The sequence below is a fragment of the Mixophyes fleayi genome, chromosome 2 (assembly GCF_038048845.1).
Source record: "Mixophyes fleayi isolate aMixFle1 chromosome 2, aMixFle1.hap1, whole genome shotgun sequence".
In the NCBI taxonomy this organism is placed as follows: domain Eukaryota; kingdom Metazoa; phylum Chordata; class Amphibia; order Anura; family Limnodynastidae; genus Mixophyes; species Mixophyes fleayi.
This window is the reverse complement of record NC_134403.1, coordinates 146,607,114-146,625,959: the sequence shown is the minus strand read 5'-3', so window position 1 is coordinate 146,625,959 and position 18,846 is coordinate 146,607,114. Positions and strand designations below refer to the sequence as shown.

Sequence of the window (18,846 nt, the reverse complement as noted above, 5' to 3'; positions counted from 1 at the left end):
GATGACCAACATAATGATGTCACTATTGAACCTGTAGACCCCTACTTTGCATCTTAACAAGAACACGGAAAAGCAGCGTAAATCAGAGGTCTATTGCTCTAACCATGATCACTGCAGTTTAAACTACCCAATAAAATCCCCTTTATTTCTGACATAGTGAGACAGCCACGGAAATTTCTTTTGATCTATAATACTGTCCAACCAAAGTTCATTTTTGGATGGTCAATTTGGCCAACCATTATAACATGACTTCATATCTCTTGGGTCATAAACATACCATTTTATAAACAATTAACCAGATTTTTAGTAACTAGAAAATATAACTGAAGTATAAAGTTTAGGATTAAAAGTCCATAAGAAAGACTGTAATGTTGCCATGTTAATTGTATGCATAATAACCAGTGTCACAATGAATAAATTATGGAATATTTCCGTGCCAGTTAATTCTAATACTAGCAATGAGGGTATAACATTAATACACACTTTCTCAATACCCCATATACAGATGGCAACACTAATTTAATTCACTATAAAATTTGGTTTTAACAATCAACTAATTGAGTTAGATGTGCATGTAACATCCTGCTGTAAACATTAGGAGTAAAACTGAATTACTACTAAAAGGCATAACTAACACTAGTATATTTCACTCAGAGTCTTTCGTGAAACCAGATACATTGCTCTCCATTAGATAGCTAAACTAACCAGATGCACAATTTTTAATAAGGTTAACACAATGTAGTTTTCAGATGTATTTAAAGCTCTGTACACCAAAACAAAGCTGTAAATATTGAACATGAATCTACATGCTGAATGGAGAACATGTACCCAGCAATATGGAGAAAATTAGTTTTCTGTGGCCATACCAATAGAATAGAACTGCATTCTGAGACAATAGCCAATATACTGGACAAAAGGCAGCTATTGTCCAGAAACAATGTAGTATTCTGCTGATATCAGCACAACAAATGGATATATTATACATCTAAAGTAGAGACAGATTCATTTGTAGGGGCCGGAAAATAAAAAGCTTGCTTAAACATGTAAAATACGTAGAATTTACAACAGGAAAAGAGGAACTTCTATGCAGTCATGCCATAATGCAAAACATTGTTAAAGTCATGATGAGGTCAGAAGTGTATCACTGAAAAGCATTGCCATCCTATGAAGTGGGAGTGATCATGTCACATAGGGAGTGAGCCATGCCCGTTCCCTTTATCACATTTCCCCTCCACCCCACCCCTGCAGCAGACTATTCTACCCTCTCCACCCAACAACAGGTCAGACTTCTGCCTTTCCCCACATAGCAGCACATTAACCCATATCACCGTTGTAGCAATTCATTTAATTGCTTAAAGTCCGCATAAGAAGTGAAACTTGGGGGTATATTTATTAGAGAAAAATCCTATGAGAGGCTATGTCCCATACATGAAGGGGTTACTGCCAACAACAGCACTGCCATTAATGATAGCAACCTGCGCAGGCAGTTAAGCTGGGTACACACTACAGGTTTTTCACCCAACTATTGTGCCAATCACACGATAAACGACTGTTAGGTTGCATTAGTGTGTACATTCCCACAATCATATTTTATCGTACCAAAGCACATCGTATTGTTTCATTTGACTAAAAATCATTATGAACGATGGAACGATGTCGGGCAAATTCTGCAGCGTGTCTGCACTGACGACCAGCAGTGTAGAAAGATCTCCATAGAGCTTACAGAGTCACAATCTTTTCAGCAGATGGTTATGAGAGATGAAGGTAACTCGTGTAGGTGTGTACACATGAATCGGCATGCTGGTCATGACTTTCAGTTGTTGGTAAAATCGTTAAAGATATCGCATCGGGAGAAATTTTCTGTAGTGTGTATCTAGATTTAAATTTGCTGGTTTTGGCCTCATTGTCAAGCTGCATGGGACTACATATACATCCACAATACTTGTTCTATTATCACTATCTCAGGATACCTGTGAGACTTTCTTGACAAATTGTGGTGATAAGAGATTTACCACATAAGAGATTTACCGCCGCTTGTTAACAAATTGGCCCCTTAGTTTCCCCAAGTAAGAGATAGAGAATCTCCTGCTTAGACAATTACGGACATTGCTGGGCCCACCAAATAGAAAGAGATCAAGTAAGATTTTGTTATATTGTTCACCTCACCTAACTCCACTGTTTATCGCTTCTCTGCCTTTTGGCTAAGATCAAGTGCAGTTGTGGCAGAGCTGCACTTAGTCCTCTGGCCAGAGAGGTGGATATGCCACTTTTGAAAGCCTGGGACAATTGTGCCTTTGAAGTGGTGACCCGGGGATGCCAAAAATCATGAGCAAGAGCCTTAGTACAGTGATCACGTGATTATGTTGGCACCTAAACACTTTTGACCATTTTATTTTAGCACCACCCTTATTGTTTGCCCTATTTATTTTTCTCAACGTTTGTCACTTTCACTTTTATGCTTTTGCATTTTTTGGATTTTTTTGGGGTGCGGGTAGGTCCTTATGGGCTCCGTTCCTTGGAAAATCTAGTGGGGGCTGTGTGGCCCTGAGGTTCCGGCCCCCCTGAAAAAATCGTTTGTCCTTCCTTCCGGGGGTTGGACCAGTTGTCGAGCCCTGGGTGAAGCTTCGGCAGATCCCAAGGACTAAAGGGGCTCCCCTAGCCTTGCCCCCTAAGGGTCCTTTTAGATCTGGAGGTCGGGGACTAGGGCCCTTCCTCTCTAGAGGAGGATCCTCATACTGCATCCCTTGTGCACTTTTTTATGGTTTTGCACCTTTTTTGTGCACTTTGGATCATGAAAGCACGTTCCCAGGCTTAAGAAAAACATAAAACCTCCACTAGTAAATTTTTTTTAAAAAAAGGTATGCTATTAGGTGAATTCCCAGAGTGTTCATAATGTGTGCTGTGTACACAACCCAGCAAACAGCCAAATGCTATGTGCTTGTGTGCTGCCTGTGAGCTTCTATTTAGGTATATTGCTTAAGAATGTTAATGTAATGTCTACCCTTCAGAGAGATCTATTGTCCAAGCAACCGTTGTTTATTTGTAACGTCCTTGGATATAACAATAAGCAGTTATACCATACATCTGTGCATTGCATTCAACTGTAGCTACACAGCAGATTTCTGTCTTATCTAAGGGCAATAAAAATAAAGATGTCTGCTTGTGCTAGTGGTAAAAATAACCTGAAAATGTTGAAGCCATTCCGAAAAAAAATATTTTGGGGGAAAATGTAAATATATGCGCTACTTACCACCTTTTACTGCTGTAAAGTCACATTGCTACTATAAGAACATGAAATGCATTGCTGATAATTACGTTTACTCATAGCATTAGATTTGGTACATTTATTACATTTAAAAGTATGGATTACTCCGAAATTTTATAAATGTATTCATTTTACTTTAAACAGTTTTCATTTTTATCACAAATGGAGATGCAAGTTGCTGAAGTTACGATCATAGTAAAATGTAGTTATTATATAAATAATAAAGTGTGGGACATGAGTCATTGAATAAAATAATTGCCACACCGTGAAACGGTTGTCTCATCAGTCTAGTTTTCTAAACCATCACTATCAGCAGTTTCTGCTTTTTCATTTCACCATCATCATGAACTTGTGAAAACTGCAGATTAGACTGGATCTAGACAATCTTGTCTTACCTTCCACATGTTATTTTATTTCTTGATTCAACGTACTTTCCAAACATAGTCCAGTTGCTTTTACTTGGTGCAGAAGAAATTTGTAGTAGGCAAAATGTAAGGGGTGTGCTGGACGGGCAACAAGTGGCTGGGCCCGCTGAGGATTAACCTGCAACCCCCCCAGCCGGATGCTCACAATCGTTGCTTAGTAAGCAGAGAATGAGACAATATAGGGGCAGCTGACTTCTGCGTCACATGACCTCCTCAGCATTGTGCATGGAGGTGACACAAAATACCCGGAGGAGGAGGAGAGAATGCAGTGGGTACTCCCTCCTTCCACTGTGCCGGCCTTTTAAAGTCCGGAGAGATGGGATGAACTACAGAGTCGAGGGGAAAAAATCCACCTGAGTATCTTTAAAAACTGACAGCTAGAATGTCAAACGTCTGCAAAGCTGTAATTGCTGCACATGAAGGATTGTTTAATGAATAGAATAGTTATATAAAATAAAAATAATAAACTATGACAATGTCAACGTATTGACTATAGCTCTATGTCAATTTATTATTATATCAATTTATCTATTGCATGCTAGTGTATACGGGTACACAACTGCTGAGTGCTGTATGTTTATTCAGATTTCTGGGTTTAAATGAAACTTTAGGCTTCTCAATCCCAGCAGGAGTAATGAAACACTACAAATGACTTCACTCCCCATCATTAAGCTGATGCTGTTGATTATTCTCCATGAATTTCTTGTCTCCTAACCTGGAATTTCACCAACATAAACATTGAATCTAGGCCTATGGTTTATAACTTGTGTGTTGTGGCACCAAAATAAGGCCCTCAATAAACCTTGTAGCACCACATAAGGAAGAGTATTTTTTGGCTTGCAACCAGTTACTGACACTTTTTCAAAGGTCAGAAGTGAATAAAAAGAAACAAATCATTAATAATTACTGGAGTGTGAGTCCCAAAGTGGACATCTAAGCATAATCTGGGGCTTGGGACGAAAATAGTTAAAAACCTTGTCTTGGTCAAAATTCAATATAATAGTTCTTTACTACTCCACTAAACTATGCTACAGTAAGACAAAATTAAAAAAATATATTAGTAAATCTAGATGTTTTCTATTTACTTACCAGGTAAAATATGCAATCTGAACGTTTTCCTACCTTACACATACAAGTATTTATAATGGTGTTTCCTTTCTTTCCTTTTTTTTTTTTTTAGAAAGAAAGAAAGAATCTGTCCCTGCAAATGTGACCAAGCAGAACATTCTGTAATGGTCTTATAAACAAAACTACTGCAAAATAAGTAGAGAAATAGAGAAAAAACCTGTACTGTGCCCTTAGTAGGACAAGAAGGATAGTCATTATGGACATAAGCCAAACAAATGATCCAGAATCTGAATGTGCTACATACAGTCACCCACCCCAAAACAAACAGAGCCCAAGCAGCCACATGAGGCTAAATGCACGCTAAAAATCTCATTCTGATTTTGTAAAGACAAAAAAACGTAAACTGCTTATTATAGAAAGATACCAATAAAATAAGTTATTAGACGTACAGAAAACTTACCTTCAAAGCTTAGTATTGGTTTGTGCATTGATCAAAGCAGGAAAAGTGGATGCACTGCATTCATCCGATTTGCAAATGCATCCAAAATTAAATGCTAATCTATATCTCTATACCCATTTGCGTTTATACCTGTGTCTGCACTGCAGCAAGATAAGTTTTGATAAAGCTTGTTGCATTTCAGTGCATTTAAAGCATGACAACACACTTAACAAGCTCACTGATCTCTATGTAAGCGCATTGTGTACATACCCATTAGGTAGTGGCTTAATGTGTTGCATTTTTCCCATTCTATGGCCCATTCATTTGTATTGGAACTGTGTGCTACATGTAGAAACTCCATTAAAATGAATGGGCCACACGCATCAATAGAGAAGATGGACACAGAACCGGGAATTGTTTTTTTCTCACATTAGCAGAGATTCAATTAATCTCCTTTGATGTGTCACCAAAACGGGGAGTCCACAGGACTTTAGCAGATCTTCCCCAATTCATTTTACTAGCTTATTGATTTTAGCTAGGTTTCTGCACTCTTGGAGAAACACATATCAACAATAGTGTTTATATGGGGGGAATTCAATTGTCTGCGATACTGGATACTGGCGAAAGTAACGTAGCCTGCACACTATTACTGATATTAATCTTTAATGCTGGTTAAAATTACCGTACTAACAGCGATAGAATTAACGCTGCATTCAGTGCGGCCGAATTGAATTCCCCCCTATGTGTCTTAACATGCAGTTTGCAGTGCAATGCCAGTGGGTAATCAGCTTTACAACGATACACTTTATTGGCTAATTGAATAAATTTCAACTGCAAGATTTTGAGACTTCTCATGTCTCAAAAGCCTCTTGCAGTGTAGCCAAAAAAGTGTGTGTTTGTCCTGCTAAAATGTGCCTTTAACAACAGACACTACTCGGTCTGACATTGCTTCAAGGTAGAGCTGAATAATACATTTACTGATATACTGATGCTTATGTTGTCATGCACTTGAAAAGCACAGCAGTCCAGCACAATGTTATGTATAGTCGATATTCTGTAAGTGTATTTAAACTAGGTATATTCTTCCTTTCATAGACCTATGAAATTAAATTATTTGGTTTTAATAACAAAAAGTAAACATTCTTATTTTTTCCTTACCTAAACCCCCAGGTCCAGCCAAAAGAAACTCCTGTCTGCTGATCCTCTTTATGATTGGTCTCTTCTGCTCACTGGGATATGGAAAAAGATCCTGGCAGTGCCCTGTAGTATAGTTAAGTGTAATATAACGGCTGCTGAGTGCCAGGCACAGGTAATGTCCATCTGCTGCTAGCGCACATGGCTGTTCTGGTGTGGCAACCTCCCGAACCAGCTGCACCCTCTCCTGCCCCACACTGAAGATCTGCACTGTGCGTCGCTTGGAGGAGATAAGACAGAGCTCCACACTAAAAGGATCTCCACTTACTGGATTTTCATTAAGGGTGAAGCTAAGAGCCCCCCGGATCTTGATTCCTGGAACTGGCTCAAGTAAGTCACTGCACAGCAATGTAATAGTATTATCACACAGTACCAGTAACCGGCCCAAGGCTGAGGCAGCTCTCAATTCACATATTGGTTTCTTCAAACCCAGCTGTCTCTGCCTTTGCCGTGTGGTGGTGAAGTTAGTGTTAGAATGATCTGACTGCTGCGCCAAGGGTAGGCCTGGCGTCTCTGTACTGTTTTCTTCCACTAGCAGGAGATGATGAATACAGCTGTCACTGGTGCCAATGTACAGATCATGTCCACAGCACTCCAAGCATTCAATCTGTATTCCTGGGGGAAGATGTTCTTTCCCTGATGCACACACCAGCCTGAACGCCTGCACACTCATGGCCAAATTAAAAGGAAGCCCCAGGGCGTCCTGCAAAATTAAAAGTAAACAAAGTGAGTAATAATTCTGCAAACACAACAGTAATTTCCAATGCAATTAAAGTGAATATGTTGCAATACATCAAAATGTTCTGATACCAGGTAACATTAGAAACCACCAACACAAAATATTAATTTTATACAAAAAAATCTTATTTTTTCCATAGTCACAACTATTTTTTATTTCTTCCTTTTGCTTCTTTGATAGTTATAGTGAAATATCAAGGGTATTTATGAAAAGTAGAAACAGATACAGCCAGTATTTTACTACTTCAACAAAGAAGTTTCCCCTGTTTGGGTACAGGGTAGTTACAGAGGTTCCTTCTCTAATTTTAGAAAGCACTTAACATGACTATTATTTGATGTTTTAAAGAAACTGAATTAATGATGTGTGGGGATTACAGAGCTACTTTAAAGGACCATTAGCTGGCAGTTTCACATATCAACCATAAAGCACGGTGGCTCAGTGGTTAGCACTGCTGCCCCACAGCACTGAGGTCATGAGTTTGATTCCTGACCATGGCCTTATCTGTGTGGAGTTTGTATGTTCTCCCCGTGTTTGCGTGGGTTTCCTCCGGGTGCTCCAGTTTGCTCCCACAATCCAAAAACTTACTAGTAGGTTAATTGGCTACTATAAAATGGACCTTAGTCTCTGTGTCTGTGTTAGGGAATTTAAACTATAAGCTCCAATGGGGCAGGGACTGATGTGAGTTCTCTATACAGCGTTACGGAATTAGTAGCACTATATAAATAGATGATGATAAAGATAAAACACATTGTTCAGTGTTAACCGGACATTCCACAGCAGCTCTGTAAAAAAGTAAAATATTAAAACTCCACTGCATTGCTAAAACTCCTCCTACATATTTTGGACATCGTCTTAATGGGATCTGAGGCCACTTAAAAGAAATATTGTGCAAACATTTCAGTTACTCTGACACTAGTTCTGTTTTGTATGAATTCACAAATTTGCATAGTGCATGTCAGTCATGTGAGACACCGGGGTATATTTACTAAAACTAGAACCTGATTGGTTGCTATAAGCAATATCTCCACTTTTTTAAACCCGCCGTTTAGTAATTATACCCCACAGTCTGCTTGTTTAGAGAAGCACCTCCCTCCCTTCATGGCAACCTGCCGCAGAGGAGCGAAAAAGCACGTTGGACACATTTATTTAAGTATAAACACTACAGATACTTCATATCTGTTAATCAGCTCTGTAATAGACATCATTTAATATATGTCAATGTAAAACTGTGGCTTTACTTGCTTCTTAAATCTTACATAACAACTAGAATATAATGTATATTGGTTCCCAAGAATAACAGAGAAATAACACCTGCCTGTTTGAGATGCCAACTCAAACTTTTTCTAGGCTAAAGTCAATAGAATGTCCAGCATTGCACTTTTATGAGGGACTGGTAAGCACCTGGGATAAGGCAGATGGAACAATCAAATCAAATGGAAAAAAGAAATTGAACAAATAATATTTTTTCTTTAAAGTCATTAAGTGTCTTAGCATTTGGAATATGTACCATTTGTCCAGTGGAGTAATTCCTGACAGTGGGAATTCAGGTACAAAGAATATCCTCCTAATATCTTCCTAATATACATAGGCAATAGTGTTGATTATTCTGGGTACATAGTGATGCCCCAAAACAATTTATGTTCCATTAAACTAAATGTCACAGTATTTAGAATATATATCACTTGTTTCAATGAGTTTTTCATAGTAGTGAGAATTCAAGCTCTTATAATACCATACAGTATACAGATGGACAGGTGGGCACTTGTGTTCCAGGCACTGTGCCCCTGGGTACAAAGCAATACCCAAAAGCATTTCTTTATAAAATGGTAAACAGTGCTCCCAACTCTAGTGCCTATGTTATAATAGTATCAAGCTTCAATTCCCAGATCCATGTATGTTGTCCCAAAATAAATATTAATATTCTAAATACAGAGGCCACAACTTAGTGTAAAAAGCTAAAAAATAAATTGTGGCATCACTTTATATTCTTCCAAGAACTAGTGCCCATATGTTGTATGCAGGGTATAATAAGAGCTTGTATTCCAACTACAATGAGTAACTCCCCAACACAACTTATACATGTTTTAAATTCTGAGATACTAAATTTGTACCCTGGTGTAGAGTACTAAGGGTGTATGTGTTATTAGTAAGGTATATGAACTTGAATTCACAAAACTAATTAAATATATTGCAAATGCAGAGACACTAAACTTAATGTAAACTGTAAAGGAAAATATTTTTTTGTTCAAAATTTTTTCCATCCCTTTCCTTTTTCTGCTGGGAACATTTCTGTGGATCTCATACTTACCTGTAAGTGAGAACCTGATTAGTAGCAGTCACTGCAGGTTACTGCCTAATCCAAGCATCCATCACAACATTGCACTATTTCCATTAGGAACAGGTTTAACCAGGTGACTAAATCAGTGGCTACATTGGAAGCGAACAATAAGAAGGTAGTGTCCAAGGATCAAGTACCACATGAACATTAACCTTTTTACCCTTAAATGGACAATATATTTGAAATACACCAATGCTGTCTAAAACATATAACAGCATGTTCCTTTTAGGGTGAAAGGCTTAAAGTACATGAACAATTTCACATACCAGCAGAACTAAAACTAACATTAAATATTGTATAAGTACATTAGAATTATCTGAAATGTTTTACCTTAAAACAAGCAAAATGATTTATGTATGCAATTAATCTGCAAAATAGTATATGTATATATATATATGTGTGTATATACATATATATATATATATATATATATATCACGCCCCATATAATGATGTATATTAGACAGCTATGTATATGGACGTAGGGAAGGCTACCTGCTATGTTATAGCTGTAGCCATGACAAATGGAAATGATTTACACAAATCCCTTGGCTGTGCCCAGCACACATTACACACATGAGGTCTATGTGATGATATACTGCGCCGTGCACAGGTATAAGGTGTATGGAGGGGTCTGTACCTGGCTGTTCTGTGGCTGCCCCGGGCCTCCGCTCTGTCACAGTCACGTGAAGCAGAGGGGGCGGCGCTTAGGAGGAGACGTAACGTGCCACCCTGACACTGACACGTGATAGCTTATAGGAAGCTGTTGCTGCCATCTTTGGATTGGGTGTGTGTACAGAAAAGCCGTCGCATAGACTACAGACGAGCGTACTTTATCTTACAAGTCATTGTTCGAATTTATTATTGTGCCTGCCATGTCTTTCTCCGCATGCCTGCAGTGTATCTATTATGTACAGGTTTCCGTGTGTACGTGGCTATAACAGCTATGTTGTACAGCTCTACCTAGAGTATACTATAGATAGCGCATGGGCCCCTCTGACGCCACTTCCGCCCGAGGTGCAGGGTGCTGTGGGAGCTTATGGCCATGGCTCTTGTTGGAGGTAGATCGGGGGGTTTAGGGCAAGAGTATGATCTTCTGCACCCGGAGCTACTCTCCAGGGACTTCCTGCTGCTGTCTCTAGGGCAGGTGAGGTAGCTGGAGTGTTACATAGTCTAGGCCGGTCCCTGCTCCCTACCGATACTGTGCTGCTTTACGTGCCCCATACACTGTGATAACTTACTGCATGGTGCTGTAACATATCGGGAGTTTACTTTATATTCTAGATTTCAGTAGACCTATGCATGTTTGAGTCGGATTGGTTGCTATTAGTTTTCATTATTTTATTTAATATTTCTCAGTTTCTGCTGTATTTTACCTACTGCATATGTGTAACTCAGTGTTATATTGTTATAATGTGTTTTAATGAGGGGGCATTTGTGTAATGATGTAATAAGCATGGCACATATAAATCCTGCTAAGCACCATTGTTCACATTGCCACGATAAACCATTGATTCACACATTGTCAGGACACTAGGCTTGATGTGTGATAAGCGTATTTGAGTAATAAGGCAAAGTCTTAAAATGAAGGTACTTGGATTAAATATGAACTATATTTTAATTGCCAGTGAGCCACGCTAATTATAATTCAGATTGGATTTAAAAAATTATCCATTATATTGGCATTACATATTACAATACTTTACTGTTGGTGTGACATGAAAACATCATCATTCAGGTCTATCACAATCGGCTGGTAACCGCTGGAAGAGATAAACAATATACATTACGCCTCAGACTTACTGCCAAAGTGTCGTCCTTGACTCAGAACTGTCCTGTATTCTCCAAATTCAATCTGTAGCCAAATCATACATGTATGTAAAATGTCTAGAATACACACACATCTCACACAAGACCCTGCAAAAGCTTTAATTTGTGCACTTCTAATATCCAGCATTGACTATATCAATTCCTTTCTTACTGGTCTTCCACCAAGCAGATTTTCACCCTTACAATCTATTTTGAATGCGGCAGCTAGACTGTTTTCTTTTTGTTTGTTTTTTTCCTTGCCAAACATTCTACTGCTACTCCACTTTTCTAGTCCCTACAATGGGTGCATGTACTTTACAGACTTTAATATAAAATACTTCTACCAACATCCAATGAAGGACCATCAAAACTGAGCCAACATACATCTCTTTACTGGTCTCAAAATATGTTCAAACTCAATTCCTTGGATTTGAGACTCATCCACCCTCATTATTTGTTTCCATTCCTGGTTACAGGACTTCCTTCAGGCTGCACCAACTCTTTCCCCTTGCCTCCAAAACCTTCAGCATTCCCTGCAAACTCAACTCTTTAGGCAAGCTTAGCATATTACAAACCACCTTCTTATCATCCATAGTCTGTCCTTTCTGTTTATCACCACTCTACATGGTTCATGCAAAACTTACATATATATGCCTTCTATGCTCAAACAACCTACTGATCTCCCCAGACCAATATTACTGTCTCACTGGATCATATATATCCACTGAAAATGGTTTCCCATTGCAGTATGGCTGAACCAAGTTTCTTATATATAAAAATCATTGGTCTGTTTGCTTGTTTGTTGTCTGGTTATGCATTCGGACACCCCTGCACTGATAACGATGAAACCAGTACGAGGTGGGCTAGTTGGATCCTGGCCAGATTTTAGGGGTGGTTAGGGTCCCGGACGGACCTCCTGTTGGTGTATGCTGGGCAGATCTTTGTCCCAGGGAGCCTGTTCTGGGTCTTTCACTGGATGGATTTGGATGACATCTAAGCTGCTATTTTGTTTAAAAAAAATGTTGACAGTTACATCCAATTCATTGATCACTTAAAGATTTCAAGATTTAAACCCATGCAACGCCTGGTACTTCAGCTAGTATGAAATATGTGGCGTTTAACTTCCTGTATCACTCTTTTCCTATGTATTGTAAACATTCAAGCAAGACACTCTTTGTTTTCTGTATGTATAAATATTAATAATAATGATCAGTATGCAGGGCAGCTCATCAGTCTTGTTGGTATCAAGTACCAGCAAATCCAGCAATAGTATTTATTTTTAATAAAATAAGAAAAAATGAAAACTAGTTATGTCTTTGGTAGTGGTGTTATACCACAAAACAGAAAGACGTCACTAGACCCATTTACAAAGGAAACCAAATATTGATTAAGCAGTACAAATAGTTACCAATTATTTGAAAAAAAAGCAGATATTGCAACCAATGACAGTACATAAAAATCCCATTCCCTAGATCCAAAAAGTGAATATAAAAGTTATTACTTGTTAGTCCTGAGTGCACATATATATCTGTGGACTTTTTGGAGAGATTGTCCTATGAATCTGAGGTTACCTGTGGACCTTAATTTCATATGATAAAATGTATTGGGTGAAAATAAATATTTTGGTAACTTTCAAGACACTGATCCATTTGTCAGGTAAACCACTGAAATTGATATTTAAACATGTATTTTGCAAATCTAATGTGTAAGAACTTAGAAATAGAGAGAGCACTGTTGAAGTAGTTAAGGAATACTGGAGATATATAATCACTGTCTTAGAAAACCTCTAACTGCGGGAAGAGAAAATGATGCCCATGTAATTTTGTGATGAAAACCAACGGGGTCTATATTCACTTTGAGGGTAGATGTGCAATCCAAGATCTTGGGTCTTGCATGGTGTCAGGCATAGGTACGCAAATGTGAAGATGATTAAATAGAATGTAGTACAAATACAAAGTGTATTCTGTAGATCTCCTTGGCGGTAAATGAGTAGTAATGTATTTACAGACTTTGAATATATTGGCAACTGAAAGAGATTTTCCCCTATCAATAGTATTGTTTCCCCTTTCAATAGTATTGTGGTTTTTATAATTGCCAGGACCCTGCTAAAAACAACAAACAGGAGAGACACGCAGCAAGTTTTAGGCTAGGTACACACTGGCCTGATGATTGCACAAAAATCTTCCAATCAGTCGACATCCAACCGTTTGGTCAGATATTGTGTGAGTGTGTATAGTGACACGATCATCTAAAGTCGTTCCAAAGTGCTGATCATTGTTTTCATTTGGTTGGTTGTGCTGTTTAATATTTTCCGACCAACCACCGATCATGTTGTGTGTATGCACTCATGCTGACGATCTCCAAGGTGTTTACAGAGTCGGGCTCTTTGCAGCCGATGCTGGCGATGAATGTCCTGGTGAATACATGTAGAGAGTGCTGTAGAAGGAATAATTCATTTGTTTGTTCTGAGACAGAACGTTTCGTTTCAGAGTCACAGTGGATAGCTTTAACAAGGTGGTTTTAATTAGTGTGACAATGTGAATTAATGAATATTGTGCTGTCATTCTCTGAAGACTAGAGGACCAGATGAAGAGCACAGATCTGAAAGTAAATCGTGTCAGTGTGTATGCTTGAATCGTCCGACTGATCGGACTTTCAGTTATAGGTTCAGTCGTTTGAGATAACACGTCGGTTGGAGAATTCTTCAGTGTGTACCTAGCCTTACGATAGGGAAGGTAGGTGGGGATACTATTTAAAGTTGAACTCACTTTTTAATGTATACACTTCATGCTTTTTATAGTTGCGCAGAATAAATAATTTATACTGAATAGTAATTTGGCATAGATACAGAATTAAACATTTTCAAGGTTTATAGCTGTACCTGTAACATACATTTAGTAAAACTTCACGATCGGTCAAAAACAATTCACATCCTCAATATTTTTGGGTTTATTATTTTCATTCTGTTTAATCTCTTAAATAACCCTCTTTTTAGTTTAAACAACTGCATTATATGCCTGGTTGGTGTGAAAAGCTGTTACACTGCACATTTATAATGCATATATTATATTTATATATTGTGGAAAGATACGCTTCTAAGATGCCTCTTTATTGCGTTCTGATTCAGAAAAATATTGCAGTTGAAGATGCTGTGAATGACAAAGAGAAGTTAACGGAGATTTTTGTCCAGCATGCCATGCCCCTTCCTCAAAGAGCTTTACCCAAGAGCCGGTGGGGTAAAATGATGGAAAGTAAGAGGGGAGAAAAGAAATGTGAGGAGCCACAGAAGAAGTAAGTTGTCTGGTTATTAAAGAATATATATGGCAAATCATTCAATAGCTGTAGTTTGACTTTATAAAACACATCTATTATAAAATTCCCAGGGCCCTCCAGAAAATGAGAATATAAAGTTGACAATAGAAAACTGCAAAAATACATGCTATTCATCTATCATCTGGGGGTTAAATGTATCAAGCTGTGAGTTTCTGGCGGGGTTGCAAAGTGGAGATGTTACCTATAGCAACTAGTCAGATTCTAGTTATCATTTAGTTAGTACATTCTTCAAAATGTTAGCTAGAATCTGATTGGTTGCAATAGGCAACATCTCCACTTTTTAAACCCATTGGAAACTCGCAGCTTGATACATTTACCCCCTGCAATTGGTTATCGGGAGAAACTTGTTAAAGATGTTATAGTGTCTCACGAAATTGATAAAGTAACAGAAAACTATTTGATTTTGTTAAAATAGTTTGATCTAAATGCTGTATAAAACTGCTGTGTTGCATGGATGTATCATAATCTATAAGCAATGTTTTGGTTTCAGTGCTGAAAGTGGAAGAAAACGTCCCCTCATAGTGTTTGATGGCAGCTCCACTAGCACTAGCATAAAGGTGAAAAAGACAGAAAATGGAGAGACCGCTCTGCAAATTCATCCACCATGCACAGAGAAAAACCACAGCGCACCTGTCGGATCAGGAGCAGCGCCTACTAGCCCAGTGTCCCGCCTTAGCCATCCTCCTGCCAACAGAGAGACCAGAGTGGTCAGTATTGGTAACCATGGACATATGACCAGTGGGCCAGGAAGCAATATGGCAACACCCAATGTAACACAGCTACCCATCAGTGCAGTAAAAATAAAAAGAGCTGCCCCAAAGGAGGACTCTGATGTAATGGTATGTAGCATATAGATTTAAATAGATTAATATCTAAATTAATTTAGATTTAATTCTTGCAAGAAAGACATTTTGAGATTGACCTGCACAGTGTGTAAACATAAATGAAGTTTATGTTGTGTGTTTTTCAATAAGTGCTAGAAAGTAAAATATATTAGAATGTATAACCTGGCAGCTATAGATTTGTTGTGCCTATGATGTATTTGTGAGCTCTCTTATCTATTTGGGTGCCCTTATTTATTCTTTGTGCCACTGCTGTACCAAGTCTCGTATCAATATTACAAAAACACTCTCCCTTGCTTTTCATTAATCAGTTGGCCAATGCTTTATAGGTCATGAGGAATAAGGGTCATTAAACACTTTGTATACGCTATGGTTATTTCATAGTGTTCCCACCTTATGTAATAGTATTATTGAAAATATTCTGTAGCTGGGTTACTACATGGTACCATAGTCACAAATTCATCTACCTGTGGTATTTTTGTTGCTGAAAATGATGTCTTTATTCTGTCCATCCTAACCACTGGGTGTCTGGAAGTGATGTGTGGTTATAATATCCAGTGAGTATTGTTTCTAGCACATGATTTCTGATGCTATATTTATGTGCATAGCTCTTGGGATATGTAGTTGGTGGCTGATTCTGGCATCAGAATCTGAGCTACAAAAGGATTTCCCCAGATAAGTAGGTAGTAAGCAGCAGGGTCTGAAATTGTTTATTTTCAGTGGCCTCTCGGTTATCTCAGGCAGGTCTCTTTCTGCCTCTCAGAAACAAGTAGTAAATTGGGGATGAGCCTCTGCTATCACATACTGTGCTGCTCCAGGTGATTGGTAGGCTACGTGCAGCGTAGTGATGATCCCAAGCAGCAGCATATTGTACGATACCAGCCAGGGACCGTCTCCTCCTCTTCCCAATGCTGGTGTATGAGGCAAAAATGCTCTGGTGGAAAGAAATTACAGGGGAGAGAGAAATCAGTGTAGAGTTGTTGTGTTTTTTTTTTCTTTCTTTTAGTGAACACAATGAACAATACTAATGTGTATCTGTAGGTCTGTAAAGACCCAGTGGTGCAGGTGTTTGATATGGAGAGATGGGGGAATATGATATACCTCCTTTTGTAAGGTACAACATACATGCATACTCTTAGTGGTTCTGAAACATTAAGTGGGCTAAGGCTATTCGGTGAAACACAATTTTGCATGGAATTTAAGTGGATAATGTGAATAAGACGCAATGGGTTTTTTCCCACCTTTTTTTTTTGTCTGGATGCTTAGGTTACAGATGCAATTAAAAGTCAGTGGTGTTAATATTACTACAGGATAACAGTGGATACTTAGAATTGTGGGGTGGTCCAGGATCACTAGATAAACACTGTTGCATTTACAAGTTAAATCACACACTGGTTTAGTGTAGAGAACCTCTACGTCCATATACCAGTACATTACACTGTGTGCTGTCATTAGCCAATGGTTCTACTTAGGCCCAGGTGTCATCCAATTGTTCAGCTGGGTACCAGACATTTAGTTCCAGCCACCCAGAAGTTATACAGAGCTCAGTTATTATTATTATTATTATTATTATTAATTTTTGTTTATAGGGCGCCATTAGGTATCCGTAGCGCCGTACAGGGACAGACAGAATCACAGTACAGGGTGAAACAGCACGGTACAGTTAACAAAAAGCACAGTAACTCGGAAGTTCAAAGTACAGCTAGAAGACAGGTGAGAGCCCCCGGGGGGTACAGAGAGTAGAAAGAGGGTTAGAAGGGCAGGACGACCTCCCGGAAGAGGCTAAGTAGCTGAAGAGCAGAGTTATAAGTGGTGGAGAACCGGAGGAGAGGTGGCCCTGCTCGAAGGAGCGTATAATCTAAGGGGAGGGTTAGACAGACAGAGACACAAGGGTAGGAGGAGGAAAGGGGAGAACGGAGGCTGAGACGGGGAAGGGGGGAGAGGAGAACGACAAGGAGGGAGGTAAGTGGGAGACTGGAAGGAGGGAAGTTAAGTTTAAACATCTAAACATCTTTGTGTAGCAGTAACATGACTGTTATGTTCATGCACACTAAGTATTCTACCTTTTCTCTTCTAGAATGACCTGAAGCCCACAGAAGCAAAGAAGAAAATTCAACATGTTACTTGGCCATGATTTACCATCACGAGGAGTGTCTACCTTGTTCAGAATTCAGGAACACCAAACTAGGACTTTGGGACATCATCTCTTAATGATCAGTCATGGACTTTTAGGTGCAAACGGTCATAGCCAACATTTTTATATCAATCCAAACCTTGTGTTCATGGTGCATGAATCTTGTCAGAGGACAGTGTTTCTCAGCTTAGAGATTTGTGCAGGACCTACACACACATATCACGGCTTCATACATGGACTTGCTAGTTTATTGTTGAGGAGACTCTGACTGTTTGTTTCTGAGGAGAGAGAGTTTAATACTGTCCTAAAAAATCTTAGAATAGTTTTTTTTTTTGTTGTGTTTCTTTTAGAAATATTAATAGAACTGACCTGTATTATTTTTATAATATAAAGAGGTTTAAATTGCTGTGACGTTGGTATTTTTTGCACTACCTCCATTTGGGGCTCTTCCAGGATTCTAGCTGTCGAGAGGGAGTAAAATGCTTAATGATGAAGACACTATTACAGCACCTTCGGTTTCCAATAGCCTTGCTTACAGCTCTCATTACAGTATTATTACTTTGTATTCAAAGTGCACAATCGTTCTCCTGTCCTTGAAACCCTGCAGTTACTTGTGATTCCTCCATTCCGGCTATGGAGAAACCCCAAAATCCTTGTAATATCTTTGGCGACCCTGTCAGAAGTAAAGCCGATTTAATTAGATTTTATCTTGGTGAAAATACTACACAGATTCAATTTTACTATTCCATGTAATATAGGTTGAGCTTGGCTATGTACAGTCTATGCTTCAAATTGAAGTCTGCTTTGCCTTTATTGTGATAAATACTTACAGGAGGCAGTTTTTGTTTATCTGTGCAGGTGTTTTAAACAGGATTTTTACTAATGAATTGTGTATTTGTGAAATCTGAATAATAATTCACATTAAATATTATTAGAATATGAGCACTTTGTTTTATTGTAGTACGTAACTAAGGGAAACATACCTAGAAAATGAATCCTGAAGGATGTTTTCACTGTTCTGTGTGGTTTTTTTTTTTGCAGGAAAAAATTACTGTCCATAATGACTAAATTGGATGCCTCCCAGTACCGACCTGCCTGTTACTATTGATAAAACTGCCACAGTCACAATTCTGCTTTGTATATTCCACGTACTCTTGTGGTTACTATGGATAACACTGCCATTTGCATCAGTTTTTATAAATGTCCCTGACTATTGACTAGGTCTCTTGCTATATTATTTTTTTATTGTAGCTAGGTTAGG

General features: G+C 38.6%; 2 protein-coding genes across 4 annotated transcripts in view; one reads left to right on the top strand and one right to left on the bottom strand.

Moving 5' to 3' along the window:
* The window catches only part of TGFBRAP1 (transforming growth factor beta receptor associated protein 1), a 38,616-nt gene extending 28,448 nt beyond the window's left edge, over nt 1-10,168 (bottom strand). The window contains exons 1-2 of the mRNA XM_075200180.1: nt 10,108-10,168; nt 6,356-7,094 (exon numbers count right to left, since the gene is read on the bottom strand). Coding sequence (XP_075056281.1) covers nt 6,356-7,064 — 709 coding nt within the window. The 5' untranslated portion in view covers nt 7,065-7,094; nt 10,108-10,168. The remainder of the gene's footprint in view (nt 1-6,355; nt 7,095-10,107) is intronic.
* A 134-nt stretch (nt 10,169-10,302) lies between these two features.
* Nucleotides 10,303-18,527, top strand: C2H2orf49 (chromosome 2 C2orf49 homolog). Of its 3 annotated transcripts, none has more exons than XM_075200184.1 (4): nt 10,303-10,394; nt 14,404-14,567; nt 15,100-15,448; nt 17,529-18,527. In XM_075200184.1, the coding sequence occupies exons 1-4, from the start codon at nt 10,377-10,379 to the stop codon at nt 17,583-17,585; spliced, it is 588 nt and encodes a 195-aa protein (XP_075056285.1). In that variant the 5' UTR covers nt 10,303-10,376; the 3' UTR covers nt 17,586-18,527. The 3 variants fall into 3 exon arrangements, with proteins under 3 accessions (XP_075056285.1, XP_075056283.1, XP_075056282.1); XM_075200182.1 differs by lacking the exon at nt 10,303-10,394 and adding an exon at nt 10,402-10,528; XM_075200181.1 differs by lacking the exon at nt 10,303-10,394 and adding an exon at nt 10,436-10,614.
* Nucleotides 18,528-18,846: the final 319 nt, after the last annotated feature.